This window comes from Elephantulus edwardii, unplaced genomic scaffold (assembly GCF_000299155.1).
Source record: "Elephantulus edwardii isolate Elephantulus edwardi_28Jun2011 unplaced genomic scaffold, EleEdw1.0 scaffold00163, whole genome shotgun sequence".
Taxonomy (NCBI): domain Eukaryota; kingdom Metazoa; phylum Chordata; class Mammalia; order Macroscelidea; family Macroscelididae; genus Elephantulus; species Elephantulus edwardii.
Window position 1 is genome coordinate 6,839,122 of NW_006399913.1, and position 15,333 is coordinate 6,854,454.

At 37.5% G+C, this 15,333-nt stretch overlaps 1 protein-coding gene across 6 annotated transcripts in view; it reads left to right on the forward strand.

Annotated features, from left to right (window-relative positions):
• DLG2 (discs, large homolog 2 (Drosophila)) overlaps positions 1-15,333 on the forward strand; it is a 1,891,340-nt gene that overhangs the window by 1,007,975 nt on the left and 868,032 nt on the right. For all 6 annotated transcript variants that reach the window (XM_006895272.1, XM_006895270.1, XM_006895271.1 and 3 more), the window contains one exon: positions 11,786-11,836. In XM_006895272.1, coding sequence (XP_006895334.1) covers positions 11,786-11,836 — 51 coding nt within the window. The remainder of the gene's footprint in view (positions 1-11,785; positions 11,837-15,333) is intronic.

Sequence of the window (15,333 nt, forward strand, 5' to 3'; positions counted from 1 at the left end):
ACTGTGTATCTCAGCAGTTCTATTTCAAATGTGTCTCACTCATGATGCTTTACCAGCCCTTCTGCTGCTAGGCGGGTCTAGGTCTATGTCTAGTGCAGGAATTACTGGCTCAAAAGGATAAGTTTGATCTTACTCTCTTCTTTCCTGATAGCAGTGGTACTCATGCTTTCTACCTCTCAATCTGTTCAATTTAAACCTTGTAGGATGGTGAAACTGACTAATCTTTTCATGGTAGTCTATACAATTTGTTAACATGCTCCAATCCACCAGCTTCTCCATGGAAGAAAGATGGGAAGTCTCCTCCTATGCAATTAATTGCCTCTGAAAACCTGCTGGAGGGTTAGCTATGGGTCTCTTCTCACTAGATGGTACACAATAACAACGCAAAAGTGCTATTTACCTGTTTACCTTATTAGCATGCCCATTGATAGAACTACTGGCACTCAGTATTTGTGTTTCATATGAGCACTGTGGTAAAAGCCAAATTCAATGACTAGAAAAGCCACATTGAACAACTCACTATAACACAATATGTAAAGAAATAAAGAGGTTTTCTTTAAGAGGTATAACGTAGTCTTGAAGAAATTTTTGTTATAATTGGACATAGTTATCAGTTCTGCCTTGGACCTATTGAGGTCAAAGTTTTACATCTACTTAGAAACACTGACATATGTTGTTGTCCTGTGCTGTTGAGTCAGATACAGCTCACAGTGACCCTATGAATAAGAGATCTGAATCCTGTCCTATACTGCACCCTCATCATCATCTCAGACATGCCAGAGCCCATTGGTGGAGTCACTGTCAATCCATCTCTTTGAGGATATCCCACTCTTTCCCTTACTTTTTCAAGCATGCTGTCCCTTTCTGAAGAATAAAAAATGATACACGCCTGTATTAGGAACAAAAACATTTTTAATATAAAAAGAGGTCTTTACAAGCACACAAGAAGCTCTGTTTGACATTATTTTACAACAGAGATGCTATGAAGTGATTAGAAAGACATGCTGCAAAGTAAAAATGCATGTCTGCAATTCATATGTCCCACAAAATATTCTCATCTAGAATACATAAAAAAATTATAAATCCATTAAAATAAGCCAAATAAAGCCTGGAATTTACAAAAGGAAAAAAAATACATGCTCAAAGTAAGTGAAATGAAGCTTCACCATCCTTGCTTCCAAGGAGCGCATTGGTCACACATTCTCCAAGACGTATTTCTCTGTTTGTTTGGGATTTTATTCAGTACTTTTCTCCAAAACCTTAACTCAAAGCCATTGATTACTCTTCTGTCATCCTTATTCATTACCCAGCTCTCAGATGCATAGCAAGTATCTGAAAGACCATGAATAGTATAGTAACTGACATTTTTCAACTAACATATACAGTCCTGAATGTGCTCACCAGTCTGTGCCAAGAAATTTGGAAGGCAGCTACCAGGCCGACTAACTGCAATAGATCCATATTGTTCCCATTCTCCAGAAAACTGATGTCACAGAATGTGGAAATTATCAAACAGCATTATAGTTATTGCTTTAAATTCTTACATAATTATTAAAAAACTGGGTAAGTAGATGAAAATAGAAGTAAAATTCAGATAAAGGGAAGACTAAAGGGTGCTCATATCTGGCAAGAAATGATTAACTAGCTTTAAAAAAAAATGGACAAAGAAGTACAGAAAGGAGCCAGGAAGATATCAACTAGTTCTCAAAAGAAAAATGGCTTAAAGTAATGATCGCTTCATCGAGCCAAATAATACATGAAAGCTAGGGAGAATGAAGACCCAGAAAGATTACTTAAGTGTGAAAAGGTCTTCTTTGGTTCTAATCAGTTCAGTTTTTGCAAGGTTGTAGGACACTAACCAAATTGCAGAATTTCGAGCAAAAGAGGTGTTGAAGTGGAAAGCATTAATAATCTGGCTCATGCCTTATTGTATTATTTGAAAGTGAAAAGGAAGATACAGTACTGACTTAATCGTGTTCTCTACTGATTTAATTGTGCTTTCCAAGTCTTGTTAAGCCTACAGCCCCATCGTTTTGTTCATCTGAAGCTTTTGACCATGTGTTTTGAGCTTTAATTTCTCTCAGAAACTTTATCATTGACTAAGTAGTTTGTGTAGAAGAGGGGATTTGATGGAATAAACACCTGGGGTCCTTTATTCTTAATTCTGTTTACTGGTCTCTAACAACAGATTCAAACTCATAGAATAGTTAAATCTGAAGAACAAAACAGCCTGCTTCAGCTTTGAGCCAAGTGAATGCATTAAAGCCACCTGTTAGTCCACAACTCAGCACATGGTGTGACTCAGAGGAACAAGACTGGGAAGAAATGTACCATTTCTAAATATGAGGCAATTCCAGTTCTGAATTTGTTAAAGGGATTATATTTTTCATTCATTTTCAGGTGCCTTTAACAAGACGACTATTTATATATGGAATTACTTTCTTTTTCATAGAGAAGAACTATAAACCATTTTCAGTGATTTCTTCTGACACAATTATTAAGGAAATTTTTATTGTAATTGTGCAGGTAAAAGAGTGCTTAATTAAACAAACAAACAAGCATCCCTATGGTTTCTAATTCTCTCATTACTATCCAGTGGAAACAGACTCAGCTGATCCTCCAGTGGATTTTCAGGCAGACATACATTATATGGGAGGAAACTGTCGATCTTTCTCCCATAAAGCTGGTCCATTCCTATCACTAGAGAGGAGCTACATTTGGAATAGCAGTAAAATTCCCTACAGACTTCTTGTGTGCTATCGAGTTGGAACTGACCCATAGCTGACCCTCCAGCGGGTTTTTAGAAGCAGTAAATAGCATGCTATGGAGCGGTTTGGGGATTTGAAGCTTTTGAATTGGCACCTTGGTGATTACAACATAACTTCTTACCACTAGGCCACCAGAGCTCTACAGACTAGGCAACTTGATTGCATTGCTAACACAAAGGAATACAGTTTGAATCCTCCAGCTGTTCCATGAGAGAAAACTAGTCAATCACTTTCCAGGTGATTCACTGCCTTTGATAAACTTCTGGAGGGTCAGCTATGGGTGGGTTCCAACTCAATGGTACACAATAACTACAAGTAATTATTAATTCTATCACTGTACTAGACCCAAGGTTCTATGTGCTTGCTATTGTGAACAATGCAGCAATAAACACAGGCATGCATAAATCTGTTTAGGTGGCAGCTCTGGTTTCTTTAGGTTGTATTCCCAGTATTGGAATTCCTGGGTCAAGTAATATTTCTAATTACAAATTTTTAAGAAAGCCTTCCATAGTGGTTGCATCATTTTGCACTCCCATCAACAGTGACTAAAGGTTCCAGTTTCTCCACAACCTTGACAGCCTTTGTTATTTGCTGCTCTATTGAACTTTACTATTATTACTGGGGTGAGATGATATCTCATAGTTGTTTTGATTTGCATCTTTCTTAGAGCTAAGGATTTTGAACATTTCTTCATGTGTTCATTCACCACTTTTAATGAATGGTGTTGGCAAAATTGGAAAACTATCTGTAGAAAACTCAAGCAAGACCCACACCTCACATCATATACACACACAAAAAAAACAACTAAAAGTCTATCAAAGACCTAGGATTAAAACCATAGACTATAAATATCATGAAAGAAAAGCTTGGAAGAACTCTAGAAGCCCTAATCCAAAACATGAACAGTCTTCCAAGCATCCTGAAAAATCTATGACCAGAAGAATAATATAGATGAATGAGACCTTCTAAGAATTAAATCCCTATACATATCCAAAAACTTCTTCAACAGAGTAAGAAGGAAAGACATTGACTGGGGGGAAAATATTTGGTAATGACATGTCTGATAAGGAATTTATATCTAGAACTTATAGAATACTCCAGCACCTCAACAAGATAAAGAACCTAATAGCAAAATGGGCACAGGATATGAATAAACTTCAGAACCTTGGGATTTTTGAGGCATAGAATTGGAGTAGATGACATATCTTCAATGGAGACAAAGGGAGTTGATGCTATCAATTTGCTTCTCCTTTTCTGAGAAATCTTTTCATGAAGGGAGAGAGAAATGACAGGTAAATGCCTGAAATAATGGAAGTCGAGGAGCTAGTAGTAGGATTATGAGTTGCTGGTTGGGGGATGTCGAATAAAGAATAATAGCAATATCCTTAAAAGTCCAAAGTCAGCACCATTAAGTTGAAAACCTACTCATAGCTGACCTTTCCCTGAGTTTCTGCAGCTGTAACTCCTACCTGAGGGGATTACCCATCTTTCTCTCAAAGAGCTGCTGATGGAGTTGAACCCCTAGAGAGGGACTACCTTTGAGTTAGCAGCACAGCTTTCTATGGACTGTTGTATACCATCAAGTCAGAATCGCCCCTTAGCTGATCCTCCAGCAGGTTTTCAGAGGCATTTAATTGCATGGGAGGAGATTGTTCATGCTCCCGTGGAGCAGTTTGTGGCCTCGAACCACGTGCCTTTGGGATAGCAACACAGCTTCTTGCCACTATGCCACCAGGGGACTAGGCCACCAAATACACTCGGAATAAAATTGCAAATAAAGCATTTTATGATTTAGGCAACAGAAAAGGAGTGAGATTCTATGCTAGAGTGTCAGCGCTGAGAAGGATCTCAGAGATAATGTCTTTATGTGAGAAAATTGAAGCTCCTACCTTCTGTGCTCAGTATATTAAGCTACAGAATCAAGACTATTTTGGGGGTCTTCTGATTCTAAGACCAGTTCTCTCTCTAGTAAAGAATTCTGGAGAACTCATTAGTGCAATCCCCATAGGCCTGGTATAGACATCTCTTTTTTTCCACCTTGTTTGGTGAAAACCTGCTGATGAACACATTCAGCCACCTCCACTTTGTCCTTCTTTCTCTTCCTTCCTCTGTGTCACCACTATACCAGTTGCAGTGTGCAGGCTTCTATAATCACTCTTGCATCACTTTGTTGCGTGTTTCTATAGGTTCATACTTGCCAGCCAGTATGTGGGGGAAATGGGAGGCACTCTTCTATCCACATCTACAGCCCTGGAAACCCTATGAGCAGTGGTGCTCTGTCATTAAGGGTTGCTATGAGTTGAAATTTACTCTATAAGCATGGGGTTTTCCTCATGCTCCCAAGATAATGAGAATGTTGAAAAATACAGTGAGAGTCTTATGTGCCAAGCAAAAAAAGAACAATATATTGGCAAAGACTGAGCAAGAGAATATTAAAAACAAAGTTGGAAGAGTGAGTGGACAGAGGGCTGGGGCAAAGTTCATCCAAGGTGATATTCTGGAGGCAGTCTAGACAGACTTCCTGGTTTGAGAGCACAAAGAAAGATAATGTCTAAATAGAAAACAGTCAGGAGAGAGATGTTTTGACTCGAGAAAGGACAGGCTTTGATGGATTTTTCAGAAAAAAAACATGCGCTTTGTTTTTATTCAGTAATACTTTTTTAAATTTTTACCTGAGAGAAATTAGCAAATATTGAGTATGTCATTAGATAAAGTTATAGTTTATAATTTTGCTATTTTTAACTTCAAAAAGCACTCTTTACTGTGTGCTATGTGGTTAACACATGTTATCTCAGTCATTTTGCCAGCTTTATGAAACAGGATGAGAGGCAATAATTATGGAGGGTTGTAAGGAAAATTTCTAAAGCAATTTGAGTGTATAGTCAGTGTTTCAAGTAAATTAGGTCATTTCATCCTCACAATGACCATATGAGGGAACTACTATTATTAGTACAATCCACATATAAGGAAATTTAATAAAAGCATAGGTATTAGACAATTAAAGAATAACAAGTATGTGGGTTGTACTATTGTATTCAACCCCAGTAACCACTGGGGAGGGAGCTCTGGTGGCTTAGTGGCAGAAGCTGTGCTGCAATCCCAAAGGCACATGGTTCGAGGCCACTAGCTGCTCCACAGGAAAAGGATGATTAATTAATTGGCTCTGAAAATCCACTAAAGGGTCAGTTCTGACTCTATTGTACACAACCACCACCACCACCACCATTGGGAGATATACTAGTAAAAGTATGTTCTACATTTCAGTTGCTCTACACTTCAGTTGCCCTAGACATGCTCACCATGTTGTGCCAGGAAATCAGAGGATAGCCTCACCTGGACAGCTAACTGGAAGAGATCCACGTTTATTCCCATCCTAAGAAGGTGATCCAATAGTGTGGAAAATATTGGAAAATATAACTAATATTGTATGCAAGCAAAATCTTGCTGAAGATTATTCAAAAACAACTGGTACAATACATCAATAGAGAACTACTAGAAGTACAAGGTGGATTTAGAAGAGTCCCTGACACTAAGGACATCATTGCCAATGCCAAATGTATCTTGGTTGAAAGCAGAGAGTACCAGAAGAATGTCTATCGGTGTTTTATTGACTATGCTAAAGCATTTGACTGTGTGAATCACAACAAATTGTGGCTAACCTTGAGAAGAATGTGAACCTCAGAACACCTGATTGTGCTCATGGGAAACCTATACTTGGACCAGAAGGCAGTCATCAGAACGGAACAAAGAAACACTGCCTGGTTCAAAATTAGGAGAGAGCTTCAGCGTTGCATCCTATCTTCATACCTTTTAAATCTATGTGGAACAGATTATTTGGGAGGCTGGTCTTTATGAGGTAGAATGTAGCATCAGAATTGGAGGAAGACTCCTCAAAACTTGCATTATTCAAATGACCCAACCTTGTTTGCACCTGAAGCATCTTCTGTAGAAAGTCAAGGACTGTAGTCTTCAATATAGATTGAAGTTCAACATAAAGAAGACAAAGATTCCCACCACTGGGCTACTCGGCAATACCATGATAGGCAGAGAAGATATTGAGATTGTCAACAATTTAAGCTTGCTCAAGTCCACAATCAGCACTCTTGGAACCAGCAGTCAGGAAATCAAAAGGCAAATTGGATTAAAAAAAGTCTGCTATCAGGGATCTCTCCAGAGTGTTAACGTGCAAACATGTAAGTCAGCTAAGGTCCCCGATCCAGGGTATGGTCTTCACAATTTCTTGCTATACATCAGAGGGCTGGACAATGATTAAGGATCACAGAAGAAGAACTAAGAGCTAATGCTTTTGAGTTGTGGTGATGGAGAAGAGTACGAAACATACCATGGACCACCAGGAGAACAAACAGGCCTGGGTGAAGGAGGAGGTGAAACCAACTTGCTTTCAGGAGGCAAGGATTTTGAAACTCCATCTCACATACATTGGGCATGTTGCCAGAAGGGACCAGTCATTGGAGAAGGACATCCAGCTTGGAAGGCTGGAGGGACAGTGCAGAGGAGGAAGACTCTGGATGAGATGGATTAACACAGAGGCAGGGTTAGTAGAGGCAGGTATATCAGAGAAAGTGAGATTAGCTCAGGACATGACAGAGTTCAGAGCTGTTGTGCATAGGGTCGCTAAGAATCACAGGGAACTTGATAGCAGATAACAACAATAGTTGAGGTAATTAAGTCTTTCCGCAATAAAGATAGTTTTCTATATTAAACTCTGAGATGATCTCACACATCTAGTGTTAGAACTAGCACTGTCTAAATTTGTTTGACTATAGAATTTGCATTCTTGCTCATGGCATTTTCTGGAAGAGTTCTTTCAATGAGAGGGAAAGCTAGATATTTCTTAGGTTCCTAAGGAAGAAGAGTGGAAAGAAGAGCATACATGCTTATATACAAAAATGTGTGTAAACTTAGCCATTTGTTCAAAGTCTGATCATGTGGAGGCTACATTCTTAAGAAGATCTGAACTCAGAAAACTGGATATCTGAGTTGCTAATTCCAAAACACTTGGAACCTGTGAGAATTGCATTTCTTTAGAAACTAGAGTCTTAGAGTGCATCAAGTTTTACCTACTCAACAAATGTCCTTCTTTGATTCATTGTTTCACCTGTTTTCACCCTCATTTGTCACTGTGTATCTATGTGTCAGGTAGCAGAGGTAAGTAATCTTAGTAATACTTCCTGCTAGATACAACAGGGAAGAGTGAAGAAAAATCTCAGAGAGCGGCAAGAGGAAGGAGGGACCACAAGTCTTGGTCTCAGTTTTCCTCACACTTTCTGAAAGTCCAACAGCAGCAGGCGTTATGTGCTTAACACATAAGATTTTGAAACATGTCTCACTTACTGAGTTAATATTTTATCATGTTTTCTACTACTGAGGAACAGAATCTATATATATATTGTTGTTGTATACCACTGAGTCAGAGGCAATTCATAACTGATTCTCCAGTGGGTTTTCAGAGCCACTCAATTGCCTGGAATGAGATTGTGCATCTTTCTCCCACAGAGAAGCCAGTGGATTCAAACAGCATTCCTCTGGGTTGGCAGTGCAACTAAACAGATCTACCCATGATTGTACATAGTAAATAATAGAACTGTGTCTCTAGTCTCCCTCTATATTTTGTGTATTGAATATTAAATTTTATGGAGCCTTGATTATTTTTTTGTTTGGTGCTTCTTTAGGGATTATATTTGGTGGATAATAGAATTTATATATTAAAATTTTGTGTTCTCAGCATCTGTCAAAGCTCTTGGCACATAATGCATGCTCCGTAATTATTCATCAGGGTGAACTATGTTTGGTTTAAAGACAGCAAGGCTTTATTCCTGTTTCAGTCCTTTTTATAATGTGTGATACAGAGTAGGTTTAAATTCACTCATCTCAGAATTTCATATGTTGTTGGCTTTAATGAAATTAAAAATGTAACCAAAAAAAGCAAAGAAATTCAGAGAAATCAGTATTTAAAATTCCAATTTAAGAACAGTTAAACATGGAAGAGATCACATGTGTTATTCATGAAAAATCTCTTTTCAGGAGATAAAAATACATCTTAGGACCAAATTATATCATCATCCAGGCAGGTGGTTACTGTAGCACTGAAGGAAAGAAAAAAGATAAAGTTAGTGAAATTAGCTAAAGCTGTCTGAAAGAATGGAAATATATAAAGTATTCAAATTCATGAAATTAGAACTTTAAATACCGAATTTGAATTTGAGTGGGCTATGGGTCACTCATTTGACGAAATTGCCATATGATGCCAGGAAGGCTACATGCCCAGAACAGAGCAGGACAATGTGTGTCATCAATTTGATTTTCTGGCCACCATAGAAACCCACCAGCTGTCATCACAGAGCCATCAGGTTCCAAAACATCAAGTATCTGAAGAAAAATAGAGTTTTCTTTTAATTTGGTAAATTTAGTCTACCTTACCTTACCTACCTTACATAAAAATCACAGCCCTTTCACTTGCTGGTCATCAAGGTGGAGCAGGGTTTGTAAGTGATGGTCTGGCTACAGCTGGATTAACAATTATGCAACTCGCTCAGCCCTAAACTCTCAGGAGCCTAATATATTACAAGGGTGCTTCATTTTCACAGGAAGTGTGACTGGTAAAATAAGTAAATAAAGTATTTCCAGCGTTTTCATAACAAGAATGTTGTGAGCGGAAAGGCCCATCTGATGAACTGTCTGGGGGCAGCAGGAGACCACCAAGGCAAACTTCCCACAGAAACGTCAGAAAACTATGCAAGTCTTAACCAGTTTAGGTTTTCTTGAGAGAGATACAAAATTATGACCAGGAATGAATAGGCTTTAACCCTGGGCTCCTCATCAATTAAAAAGCAATTGTTGGTGTCATGTACTGTTGCATCAGAACCGACCCATCGCTGACCCTCCAGCAGGTTTTCAAGGGCACGAAAGGAGATTGCCCATTCTTCTTCCCTGATGCAGCTGGTGGATTTGAACTCACAGCTCCTTACAGCTAGACCACTAGGGCTCCCTAATAAACAATTACTCACTGAAATTAAATGAAAGTATTCTTATTCTGTAAATCTTCACAGAAGCAAACCAATTGCCTTTCTCCCAAGGAGGGGACTGGTGGATTTGAACCCACAACGGTCCAATTAGCAGACTCATGTGCTTATGAATCCATTGTGCCAGCTGGGTGCCTTCAATCGACAGGGAAAACTCTGATATGTTTTTTGAAAGCACCAACATTCTTATCTTTTAAGCATTTCTTGAGAGGATTTCTTTCCCTCTAAACCCTTGGCTATTATCAGAGGTTCAGTTTCTTCCCTTTGAAGTCCTGGGTGTTTTCTTCCTCCCCACAGTTTTCAGCACTTTATGGCATGAAGGGCTTTACTATTAGAGGGACTCTGAAGCAAAGAAAAGCTTCAGGGTGCCACATGGAGAGAATGAAAACATATCACGTTGATGTAGAATTCCCCTTCTATAATCTAACAAGTACAGAATGTTTAAAAAATTAATTCAGAAATACATACACCCAGGGAGTTTGGATTTTGTGTTTAATTTCACATGAGAAGAACAAACACCTCCATGCAAACTGCAAATGATTTCTAACATCAAGTCCTCATCTGTGAGTCATTAAGTTACTGAAGCCCAGAAAATCAAATTTTGTTTAGGGCTGTTTGATAATGTAGGAGCGTAGTAAAATGTGATTCACCAATTAGCTCATGTAATTAGAAAATGGGGGCGAACCTCTCAAAAAACATGGCCTATGGCTACACACAAAGTTCATTATCATCCTCCAGAGCTTCCAGATATTACATGGTTTATGTGATATAACATTATTTCTGTTAATTATAATTACAATTATGTTGTTAGTTGGTACTGCATGCAATTTCTCAGGAAAGAAAATCCACAAATATTTGTGTTTACAAATCAGAGAAATAAATTAGTTACTTAGTTCCATCAGTCAGTCCTTCTTTTTATCCCTTTCAAGTCTCTCTTGACAGGCTCTAAATGGAGCAATAATCTGGCTAGTCATTGCTTCATAGAGCTCTCAAATGGCCAGTGCTATGTTTAAATTCTAAAGAGGGGAAAGTAACCTAAAGTGAGAACCCTATAAAAATGATGGGTTACTAGTGTGAATGGTTCCTTTCTGGCTTATCCATAGATGCTAATGGTGATGCTGAAACACACAGTAGGAGAACAGCTACATCCATTTGAGAATTTTCTGACTGATAAATTCTCTGTGGTAGATAAAAATAGGGATAGAATATTTGTTAGATTATTATAAAGAAACTTCATACATGCTGTGTAGACATCTGCTGAAATGGGAGGCATATGTTATGAATTACCTGAGAATATTTAAAATGCCTTTGCCTCTGTAAGTGCAAATCACTTAAAGAATTGATTGAATGGTTAAAATTACTTTCCTATGAGTTTCCATCATGTCTTACTTTGCTATTTTTTATTGTATCTGAAGTACATGATCACAGTTACATGAGCAAGAGCTTCCCAACTGATAGATCAAGAGGATAATAGAGATGAATTACCTCAGCCCAAGTCAATAAAGAAGAGACATCTCTTAGTTTTGATGTTACTTTATTGCAATATTTATTTTTTTTTATTGCAAGAAAGGGTTATGCTATCCTTACTACAAGCTTTTAAAGACTGTGTTATAGTGCTCATTCACAGTGACATTTTTTAAAAAATGTTTGTATATTGTTTTTCTTTTAACTATATACGAAAGTGCCCTTAGATGACTTTGTAAATCACAGTGCATATTTTGTATTGTCCCTTCCAATCCCCTATGCCTCAAAAACTATAATGGAAGCAGTAATCCCTGATTATGCTTTATGGAATTTTGCTTCTTATATATTTTAGAATGGTTTGGGTTATATTTCATTTGATGAAGATCCAGACATCAGACAATTGTGACTTATTCATAGTTAGAATGAAAGCTCAACTTCTAGTTCTTCTAAAAGAGGCAGATATCTCCCCTCAATTTACTTTTAAAAATTCTCTTTTGTTCTGATTTTCAGGTCAACGGGACAGAAATTGAATATGAATTTGAAGAAATTACATTGGAGAGGGTAAGAAAGTTTAAGAATCTAAAACCTGTGCATTATATTCCACATTCTTTATTCTGCTGGGTTGTCTTGTGAAATTGTAAAATTTTGTATTACAACCTGAAGTTTCCCCAAGGATTCAAAATGAGAATATTAATGGCATGCTTACAGTAGTACAGATGTTGACAAGCAGAACAAATAACTCGGGTGTCCAGTATATATCTGCATTGTCAAGATTTAGAGCAATGAATTGGAAAGATAGAAATGCTCATTGAGATTGAACAACTTTTCTTTTTGTTTTCATTTATTACCAGTTTTGCTATGCACTTTTCAAGTATAAGATTCTTAAAAGTTATATGCAATTAAATTATATTAATGGTCCTATTATTTGCTTTGTAAAAAATGGATTTTAAAATACCCATATAGAAGAACCAAGTTGTTGTTGTTGCTGTTGCTGTTGTTGTTAGGTGCCATCAAGTTGACGCTGACTCAGACATCCTGTGTACAGGAAGGAACTCTGTCCAGTCCCATACCATTTCACAACCTCTGCTGTACTTAAGCTCACTGTTGACACTACTGTGTTAATCCATCTCATTGAAGATCTTCCTCTTCTCCACTGATCTTCTATATTTACAAGGCTGATGGCCTTCTCCAGGGACTGGCCTCTCCTAATAACATGTCCAAACAATGTGTCATGTTGCTACCTAATATAGCCAGTGGTTTGAATCCTCAGGAGAAATATGGGTGGCCTTCTCTCATAAAGATTTACAGCCTCAGAAAGCTGATGGTGATCAGAACCAACTCTGAAGCAATGGGGGAGACTATATAAACTTTAGGAAATATCCTGGCAGAACTTTGTTGTTGTTGTTGTTGTTGTTATGTGCTGTTAAGTTGGAACCTTGGAACCAATTCATAGCTCATCTCCAACAGGTTTTCAGAGGCAGTAAATCATGTTGGAGGGCATCATTCATCATCCTTCTGAAGAGCATTTGGTGGATTTGAACTGCATACTTTTGCACTGTGCAGCACAATTCTTTAAGGAAAAAACATGACCATAAGGCATTAATAGGACATTCATTAAAAAATAGAAGGCCACTATTAAACATTTGAAAGTCTATCCAATCTCATTAACACACCAAAGAAAAAATTCAGCAAGATTAAACTGTTTGTATCTATCCGATTTGCAATGTCTTAAAAGGAATATTAATACACAAAGCCAATAAGTGGGTGTTGAAATTGGCACAATTTGAACAGAGCAAATTGGAAATGTGTATAAAAAGAAATTATGGTAATTAGAGTAAATATCCTCACAAGATATATGCATACGAATGTTCATACTGGTAAGTCTTTAATGATGTGTCATTGGGTAAGCATATAATAAAAAAGCCTATTAGAATAATGTAAGAATCACAGTTCTATCAATTAACAATTCAAGTAAAAATATATTATTTGAAATATGGTCCAATAAATACTTAATATGTATAGCCTACTCCTACCATTGAGTTGAATTTGGTTCTTAATCCTATAGGATAGAGAACTGCCCTTTAAGTTTTTGAAAGCATAAATCACTACAGGACAATCTTTTTCATCGTTCTCCCAGAGGAGCTAGTGGTTTCCAACCACTTGTCTTTGGATTGGCAGCTTAATGTCAACCACATTGCCATTAAACTCCTCTCTATATGTATACTATACACAAATGTGTGTGTGGTGTGTATGTGTGTATGTGTGTGAATGTGCACGCGTGTGCGGCACATATGCAGTCTTAGATGCAGAAAGCCTGGAAAACTTAGAGATTTTAAAATAATTTTAGTTTCTTCTTTTTTTGTTTATGTTTATTTCTGAAAATAAATGATTGTATGTTTATAATAAGTAAAAATTTAAGTATCATTCTAAGCCATCTTTCAAGGATAAATTAAAACTTGTGATTTGCACTCAAATTTGTATCTCCTTTTCAGTTTACTGATCATTAGCTTTTCTGAGTTGGAAATTTTCTCACTTTCAGTCTTATTTTTGTTGACTATGAGTGATTTTAAAAGGACATTTACATTGAAAGTTAAGTGTTTGACAGATGGTTTCTTTCAAGCTGCCATTATGAACTCTGATAAAATTTTAATGGCATGCTAAATGTAGAAAAGTGAGGCTTATGGAAAATTAGTACAAATGAGAAAAAGTAACATATTTCTTCTTGTGAATCACCACTCTGCAGGCCAGCTACATAATTTGTGATTGAGTTGCAAATTGATGAAGAAGGGCTGTTATCAAAGAATTATTACGATTTTAGAAATAATAAGAGCCAAGTAAATGTGATGCCTTCTACCCATATGGCTGTGGGGTGGCACAGACCACATACCTATGTAGCTAGCTTCTGAACAACTTGGTGCCCCTGGTTTTATTAATCAATAATTAGAAGCTAATGTAGGCATCCCGAACTCTGGTAGCCTAGTGGTAAGAAACCACACTAATTCCAAAGGCACACAGTTCAAATCCATCAGTGGCTCTGCAAGCAAAGGATGGGCAATCTCCTCCCATATAATTGACTGCCTCTGAAGATCTGCTGGAGGGTCAGCTATGTGTTGATTCCAATTTGACAGTACTCAACAATAGCAATGTAGACATGGAGTAGAATATTCACTAAGGGCCAGAGACAAGTAAAGGTTCTAGCCTAGCTTATGGTGCTTGCTTATCTCATGATCTTGGGTAAGTCATCTTATCACCTTCACTTTCTGCATTAAGGTTCTTGGTCAAACATTGAACTTTGTCATTTGACACACTGCCTTCTGAAAGGTCTATGTCAAACGTCATAGTCTCTGAACACTAAGTCCTTTCCCTCACTATTTATTTCTGTGCTCCCAGTCAAAAAATTTCTTCGATCACCTTGGAACGTCTCTTCCTTGATTCCTGGGTCCATAACTTTAATACTTTCTCGCACGTCCTCTTCCTTGTCCCCTCCCCTTCTCTTTTTTTGCTCACCCAGTAACCTTAGCCTTGCTTAAATGAACCTCTTCTTTGTCACTTTATGCTGGAACCTGAGCAAGTCAGCATGGATAGAAACAAACTCACCTTTAAATTTGTAAGCATTGTTTTCAAATAAGCCTTCAAAACTTCCTGGCCATTCTTGTGCTTCTTTATGAAATAATTTTTCCATTCTCTGAATCCATTTCATACCTTATTTTAGCCTCCTAAGTCTCAATCATCTCTTCCTACATCTCCACACTCAGTCATTCACCTCTACTTTGTATGTTCTTAAGAAAATAAAAGCAATGAAATGAAAACCATCTCATGTTCCTACCCGTAAGTCCTCTAGAATGTGCTTCTCATTATAAATGAAGACATTTCCCTGTAGCTTTCTTCACTTACAATCTAACCTTCATTCCCTCTTGTGACTTTAGAGACATGAGTTCTGCAGCTACATCCTCCTTCCTCTCTCTATATAACATGCATTTATCTCTGCTATTTCCTGAATGACCTTCATACAGATAAAATGCAGTAACTCTCTTGGTAGGAATGAGGAAACCGCTCTC